This window comes from Artibeus jamaicensis, unplaced genomic scaffold (genome assembly GCF_021234435.1).
Source record: "Artibeus jamaicensis isolate MK-2021 breed Jamaican fruit bat unplaced genomic scaffold, CSHL_Jam_final scaffold_847, whole genome shotgun sequence".
Classification (NCBI taxonomy): Eukaryota; Metazoa; Chordata; class Mammalia; order Chiroptera; family Phyllostomidae; genus Artibeus; species Artibeus jamaicensis.
The window spans coordinates 3,037,576-3,045,834 of record NW_026522057.1 but is presented as its reverse complement, the minus strand read 5'-3'; the positions used below and the strand labels follow the sequence as shown (position 1 = coordinate 3,045,834).

The 8,259-nt window shown below is 51.5% G+C and overlaps 1 protein-coding gene across 1 annotated transcript; it reads right to left on the bottom strand.

Moving 5' to 3' along the window:
* Window positions 1-741: 741 nt before the first annotated feature.
* Window positions 742-6,908, bottom strand: LOC119052159 (L-amino-acid oxidase-like). The gene is given in 7 exon segments (XM_053660694.1): window positions 742-786; window positions 884-970; window positions 3,524-3,925; window positions 3,927-3,980; window positions 3,983-4,423; window positions 5,061-5,275; window positions 6,893-6,908. Coding segments are annotated over 7 exon segments (1,260 nt in total).
* Between the last annotated feature and the right edge of the window lie 1,351 nt (window positions 6,909-8,259).

Below are 8,259 nucleotides of genomic sequence, written 5' to 3'. Positions count from 1 at the left end.
TGTGACCTCCCCCCGGTCTGTTCTGTAACAGATTTGCTTTTTCGCTTATCATTTTCAAAGACTTATTCATTATGATACATGGATTATTATAGATCCACTTTTTTCTTTTTTATCGAATTATAGTTGATGTGCCATATTATACACGGTGGGGCAAAAGCAGGTTTAAGGTTGTGAGTACATGAAACAGTTTATTTTTGTATTACTACTTATAAATTGTTGTGTCATTTTCCATGCGAACACCTGTAGACCGACTTCCCCCCGCCCTGTGCTGGTTTCGAGTGCACATGACAGTGATCTGACCTCTCGTGCCCTGGGAAACAGTAGGGATGGTTCCCATCAGTCACCAGACAAGTTTATTGACCACACTCCCTATGCTGTGCATTACATCCATGTGACTTGCTTTATTATTTTTTTTACTTTAAAAAATACACTCTTTGGCTTTCTTTTATTTCTGGAGGATTACACAAAATATGAACCACACAGTGGAGTGTCCCAGCCAGGCATCCTCCGTGGGGTGTCAGCTGACGCTCTTTGTCCTGCACCATGGGCTTCTCCATGCCCCTGCCGCCTGGCCCCCTCCCTGGCCATCTGTCCGTCCATCCATGTGAGCTGGCAGAAGCCCTGTTTGGAGGAGGAGGTCCTAGTGGAGAGGACGATGAGGGCGCTGTTGCAGCTGTTGGCTTTCTGCTGCAGCAGCCTGCCCACCAGCAGCGCGGAGGCCTGGCCCCGGGCTCCGCTGCCTTAGTCCGCCACGTTTCCCGGTAGCTCGCGGTCAGCCCGCACTCGCTGGGGTCCAAACCGTGCCAAGCACTCTTCTGTGGCCGGTTGGGGTGCTGCACCATGTCTTAGCCCAGGAAGGAGAAAATGTGACCCTGGGCTTCACCTGGCCCGGGGAGCCTGAGAGCAAGGCTCTGAAGTTGACGATGGGCACGGTGGCTCGGTCCACCTCCCGCACAGTCCAGTTGAGGCCCTGTAGGTGCAATGACAGGAAGGCATGCAAAGTGCCCTCCCGCCCAGTGGCACTTACCTGCTGGAACCCTGGAGGTTGGCATTGTGGATGCTGTGCAGGTCACCAGGCTGCCACCTTCTGAATGCAACCAGGTGCGGCACCAGCTGGAAGTCCCAGTGGGTGGCACAGGAGCGCAGGTGGGACGGGCTGGCCAGGGTGCAGGTGGGAGCTGAGGTGCAGCACCCCAGTGTACGGTTGGGGGTCCAGCAGGCATGGAGGCCTTGCCAGGATGCCGTCTGCCCACCAGGGCTGTGCTGTATAGGGGGCTGCTCCCACCCGGGGTGCGGATTACACTCGTGTAGCTGGGCAGGGCTGCAAATTATGGCATTTATTCTATAACCAGAAGTTTGTACCTGATAATCCTGTTCACCTATTTCATCATCCCTCACCCTCTTCCCCTTTGGCAACTGCTAGTTTGTTCTTTGTATTTATGAGTCCGTTTCTTTTTTTTGTTTGTTTTGTTTATTAGTTTGTCTGGGTTTTTAGTTTCGCATATAAGCTGATTCTTGGAAGGATGGGGACAGAGGTTGGAGTGGAGTTTTGATTCAATTCAGTAATGCTGCTCAGTCTTGTATTTGGTCCCGAGCCCAGTGCCTGACACATGTGCCAGGTAGACACATAACAAATATTGTGTTTTGTGGGCCGTGGTAGGCACATAATAAACATTAATCGACAGGTTGAAGGGAACCGAATATACTTAATGTCTACCAGGCAAAATGCAAAAAGGCATACAAGATGTGACCCCAGCCCTCTGGGGCTCTTAGCACAGTTGGGCAGATAATACACACCCACAAAGGAATTATATAACAGCACAGGAAGGTTCACCATCCATATGTTTGGAGCTCTAGGAAGCAAGGGCCAGGATTCAAAGAGACAAACCCCTGGGGTTTGGATGTGGCTACTAACAGAGAATGTGGGGAGGGGACTAGTTCAAGCTGGGCCTAGGAGGACAGGACGGGTTTTAGGGAGGAGTAGGGTGGAGAGGGAGTGGGCGGCATGAGCGTGGTGTCCTCCCAGGGACTGCGTGGACTGGACAAGCAGAGGTGGGGAGGAGGGTGTTGACTGGTGATGGGGAGGCGAAGACAGAGCGTGAAAGGTGCGTGGGCCAAGTGCCTATTTAGAAATCAAGATTTTGCTCTTGCAGGCTCAAAAAGAGTAGAAGATGATTCAGTCTCTTCACCCAGACTCCATTTGGGGCCATGGTGTGAGGCCCCTGGCTCAGGCATGCAAGGGTTTGTGTGCGTTGTGACTCTGTGTGGTCATTACGTGGTTTCCCATTGCTGTGGCTTAGGTTTGTCCCTGTAGGGGCTTCTAGTTGTGGACGACAGAAATTGGGGTGTGCTGAAAGCTTTCTATTTGGCTTGTTCCTATTATTCAGGAGACAATGTCCTCTAAGCAAAGGGCTGATTCTAGCATTCTCCACCCTTGGTTCCTTATCCCTCTGTACACAGTAGTCTCCCCACCCCGCCACTTATCCAGGGGTTCACTCTCCACTATTTCAGTTACCTGTGGTCAGCTGCAGTCCAAAAATATTAAATTGGAAAGTTCCAGAAAGAAACAAATCGTAAGTTTCGATTGGGAGCCATTGAGAGTAGTGTGATGAAATCTTGCTCTGTCCCATCTGGGATGTGAGTCATCCCTTTGTCCAGCGTATCTGCCTGTGTACCCACCTGCTCTCTAGTCACTTAGCAGTTACCTGGGTTATCAGATCGACCGTCATGGCATCGCAGTGCTGCTGTTCAAGTAACCCTCGTTGTACTTAGTAACGGCCCCGAAGCAATCAGTGGTGATGCTGGCAATTCGGATGTGGCAGCGGGAAGTCGTAAAGTCCTTCCTTTGAGTGGAAAGGTGAAAGTTTTTGACTTAAAAAAGAGAGACAGAAAGTCGTATGCTAAGATCTATGGCAAGAACAAAGCCTCTGCCCGTAAAATTGTGTAGAAGGAAAAATAAATGCTTGCTAGTTTTGCTGTCAAACCTCAGACTGTAAAGTTATGGCCACCGCGCATGCTGAGTGCTTAGTGAGGTGGCAAGGCCGTACATTCGTGGGTGGAAGATGTGAACAGATAGAGACCACACTCACAGGACTGTTATTCCGCTGTATTGTCGTAAGTGTTCTACTTTATTACTAGTTGTACTTGTTAACATCTTGTTGTGCCTAATTTCTAAATTCAACTTCAGCATATAAAGGAGAAAACAGCATAGACAGCGTTTGGTGCCCTCTGAGGCCTCAGGCATCCGCTGAGGGTCTCGTTTTTGCCCCCTCCCATGACGGGGACTACTGTTCCCTGCCTCTGCCGTTCCTCCTCAAGGGCTGACAGGGCAGAGAAGCAGAAAAAGGGTGATTTTCCCTTGGACTTCCGAGCTGGGTTCTTTGACATTTTGGGGGCCGGCATGTGGGCCAGGGGGCCTGTCGGTGACCTGCCCCCTGAGTCTCCACCCCCGACTCCCACCTCCTGGCCTGCGGGCCCTGCTGGATTCCCTGGGGCTTTCTCTCCGGGTCAGAAACCTTTCTACGCGTTGGGTTGGCGAAGGTCTTCTCCCTCCTCTGGCTTCCTCGTCCACAGCAGCCTGGATGTTCCTCGCTGCGTGGAGGCCGGTCGTGATGGATAGGCTTGTCTATGAAGCGTGGGGCAGGCAGGCGCACTCGCCAGCAAGGTGGATGCGGCCCTCTGGCTGGAAGAGCCGCTGCGGATAGTCCTCGAATTGGTACGGGGTGAACTCAACGAAGGCTTCCGCGACGAGGGGATCCAGAGAGCACTGCCTGAGCGCAGAGGAGCGGCACATGCGCCGCAGCCCCTCCTTGGGTGTCTGGTGCACAGCAGCCAGGTCCTCCAGGGCGATATCCGCCACCTGGTCGTGCTTCACTATGAAGAAGAGGGGATCCTGGTCCCCAGCGTAGGAGGCCAGCAGGACGGATGCCCTTGCCGCGGGGAAGGCTGTGGCTGGGGTAGTGGATGTACTTCTCCCGCCGTGAGGCTGGTAGGTGATGGAGACCCTGCCCCGAATGCCATCCTGCTCCCAGAAGGGCTCGTTGCAAGCCAGAACCACCTCGGTAGCGCTGGTGTAACGTGCCGAGTGGAGCGCGTCCACCCTGTCTAGGGAGAGCGGTGGCGAGAAGGTGACGAGGCGCGTGGCCTTGGCTGAAGCAGAGATGACGACAAAATCCGCGGTGAGGTTGTGCAGTGCTGAGTTGGACTCGCCCACCGGGTAGGAAATCTGGACCTCAGGCCCATCCCTCACTACCATCTCCACCCTGGAGCCCAGATGGATGGTACCAGGCTTCAAGCTGGCGCTGAGGGCTTTGGGGAGCTGGTTGAAGCCACCGTGATCTCGGTAAAGCTGCAGCGGTGAAGAGAGGAGAGCGGGCGAGGGTGGGAGGCGGAAGGCCACGTTCCCCGGCTGCCTGCAGTGCTCCTGGTCCGAAAGGGGAGGAAACCAGCTTCATATCCATACTTCATAAATACCATCTTAACTAATCTCTGCAAGGGAAAGATTATTCTTGAATGATAGTTTGGAACACTGACACCCAGAGAAAAGGGAATTTCCCAAGAAGACAGCCTGTGGGTGCAGCCACCATGCGATTCTGCCTCCCAGAAGGAGTTGTTACAGACCTGGGTTTGGATTCTGGCTCCAGCCCTTGGTCCAGTTGTGGGAGCTTGGCGGGTAACATAATTTCTCTGGGCCTCAGATACCTCACGGGTAAAATGGCTCTGAGTAAGAGTACCTACCTTCCAGGTGATCGTAAGATTAAATGTGGTAATTTGTGGAAAGTGCTTAGGGCAGTGCCTGGCCCATAGTAACTGCTCAATAATCAAAGTTTCCTTTCTCTGCTCTGAGTGTTGGAGGAAAGGGCAGGCTCGAGTCCCCGTCCAGGTCAGTCTTGCCCATTGAACCACAGGTCGCCATTATCTCAGGGGAACCTGGAGTTTTGAGACAGTAACTGAGGGCCTGGAGACCCCGCGGGTTACACGTAGTTTTTTTCTTTTTCTTTTTCCATCCAAGGAGGCAAACCCAGAGGCCAATCGCTGAGATCCCTCCAAAGCCTGCTTACCTGGTGACCAATGTCCTGCAGGGCCTTGGCTGCCACCAAGCCTGACATGCCAGCCCCTGCTACCACCACGAGTTTGGCCAGCAGAGAGGGATGGAGGCCCTCCCGGGCTGTGACGAGGAGGGACTCATATTCAGGGCCCTGGAAAAACTTGCCCGGGTCCTCACAGTAGCCAAAGCAGCTGGGGGTAGCCAACAGGAACCCCAAGGTCAGGATTCCTGGAGCAAAGAAAGGAAGGGGGCCTGCCTTTCTGGAACCCAGCTTGGTACCCCACCCTACGCAGGGTCAGCTTGGCTGTGTGCATGAGCGAGGATGGTAAGATCAGGCAGCGTCTATCGAATGTGTGGTTGTAAACACGTGTATTTGTGATTGTGTCTCTGTTGGCATGATTGTGTTGTGTGGGGTATAGATGTATGTGTGAAGTGTGTTGATGTTAGTTGTGCAATAGTGATGGGGGACTGCAAGTTCATGGGTGTGCACATGATTGAAAACTCATGAGTGTGTGCAGGTTCACATTGGACTATAAATATGCTGGCTTCTGGTGGTGTGTAGGTGAGCTTGTCTGTGATATGCTGCTGTGATTGTGAGTTTGTGAGTGCTGCCCTGTATGACCACGCATTGCCTGTGATTGTATGTGAGGGAGGTGTTTGTGGGACAGAGAGAGCACCTGAGTAAACGTGTGTGGGAATCTGTGTGGGGAGGTGAGGTGGGTTTAGTGGGTGCTGTTGGCCTGGGTTTGGAAGAAGGGGATGCTATGTGCTCATTCCCCTCCGTTTGAAAAAGAATATATGGTTCCTCGTGTTCTTGTGTTTGATTCTGTGTGTGCATTTGAGTGTGAGGCTGGGTAGGGGAGGCTGCTGGTGTCTGTGTTCTTTGGGAACATATGCATTTGTGAGAGGATATGTGTGTGTGTGAGTGTGTGAAGCAAAGTTCTCTGCAGGGAAAGGGAGTGCGGCAGTTGTGACATACTAGTGCCCCAGGGGACCTTGGCAATCCTATGCTCTTCTCCAGCCTCTCAGCATTTTTTCAAGGCCCTCCAGGACGTGCGTAAGCCCCGAGTGACTTGGTTTTCTTCGCCACAATTAACTGCTCTGAGTACAGAGAAATCCACGGGGGACTCTGAAGCAAGAGGCCCTGTGGCTTCCTCAGTGTTGCCAGTTCTAAAAGGGAAAAGCCAGCAAGGTGCTGGGACACCTTGTGCCCCTTTGCAATGGCTCTAGGTTTTTTTCTGGCAGGTGAGAACCCCTTAGTCTAGTCTTTGTACAGGTGTGACAGTTGAGGCTCACAAAAGAAAAGGGACCCTCAGGGGCTGCCCTGGGGAAGAGGCAGGGCACCCAGCCGCCAAGAGAGCCTTTCCCAGTGCCAAGAGAGCCTTCTGTAGGGTGAGTCCTCAGAAAAGAGGAGGGGGGCAACCACCCCCCACGGAGGGAGCCTCAAACCTCAACCGGCTTCCCCTCCCCCAGGCCCCTCCCCCAGGCCCACCCCAACCTCCCTAATTCGTTCTCCACCCCTGACAAATTTCCCCATCTTCCTGAACTACCATCATCCCTGTCTCAGACCCCACGTCCTTCCTCTTGAACGGCCCAGGCCCCAGACTCATTCTCCAGCCCTACATCCATTCTCTTTACTCACTTCCAACACCTGGACCCATGTGTAGCCCCTGATCTAGCCCCTGTCACATTTCAGCCCTGCCCAAACTGGATGGGGTTCTGTGCCCAGACTGCCCTTAGGGTCCATCTTGACTTCCCTGGCCCAGCCCCACCCCTCACTCTAGCTCTTCTCCGTATCTCAGTGTTCAAGACCTCCTTCAGACCTCAAGAAGGGACCCTACTCACCCCTCATCTTGACCATGGACCTGCAGCTCACTGCACCCTGGGCGGCTTCTTCTCTTTATGAAGAGCCAGTTCCACTGCAGCAGCCGCTGGCCTCAGCCCACCAGCCTGCCCCAGGGCCCTATTGGCTGGCCTAGCAGATAGAGAAACTGTTCCCTCAAGGCCTGGGCTGTCAGGTGACATGACCATGGTGACTCAGTCCCACCCCCAGCCTCATCTTCTGCATCTCCCAACCTTCCTCCTGGCCTCGCTCCCCTTCTAGAAAAATGAATTCTTCCAGCCAGACCCCAGCACCTGAGTGCAGAGGAGGGACCTCTTTTTTTCTCAGAAGAGAGGTGTGGGAGGGATCATAGAGGACCAGGTTCTTGCATTATTTGAAAATGCCTTCATTTTTAGCTGCATTTTTAATTGTTGAGTTTCATCTTAAAATTTTATGGCTATTGATTTAAAATAAGATTGTATTTATTTTTAGAGAGGGGGGAAAGGAATTAGAAAGAGAAGGAGAGAAACACTGATGGGTCGCCTGTTACCCACCTCTATCTGGGAACTTGGCCCACAGCCCAGGCATGTGTCCTGACTGGGAATTAAACCAGCGACTTTTTGGTTCACAGACCAGTGCTCAGCCCACTGAGCCACACCAGTTAGAGCTTGTTGATACTGCTTTGACCAAGTATAGAATTCTACAGTTCAGACACCATTTTCACAAGGGTCCTGGAAGGCATGTCTTCAATCTTTTTTTGGAATCCAGTGTTCCTGATAAAGTCTAATCTTAATTGTTTTTTGTTCCTTTTCAAGTAATCTTTTATCTTCCCCATCACTTGGAGCATATAAAGATTTTCTTCAGTTCATAGAAATTCTGCAATTACATGAAGACATGTATGGATGTCAACTTTTTCCCAGTCATTTGGTTGGCAGACAGGAGCCCTTTGCATCTAAAGACTTCAGACTTTGCCAGCTCAGGGAATTATCTTTCTATTGTATCAGTTATTTCTATTTTTTAAGAAATATTTTATTTGTTTATTTTTAGAGAAAAGGGAAGGGAAGAAGAAAGAGAAGGGGAAAAAACATTAATGTGAGAGAGAAACATCAATTAGTCTCAACCTGGACTGAACCCAAAACCCAGACATGTGCCCTGACTGGGAATCAAACCAGTGACGTTTTGGTTTGCTGGATGACACCCAACCCACTGAGCCACACCAGTCAGGGCAGTTGTTTCTATTCTTCTCCTAGAATTCCTAGTAGGTTGAACTGAAATATTTGTCTTTTCATCATTTATTTTTTTCTTAGAGTTTCCATTTCTCTATAATTTTGTCTACATTTTAAAAATGATCGTTATGTAACTTGTATTTTCCTGTATGTGTCTGCCACTT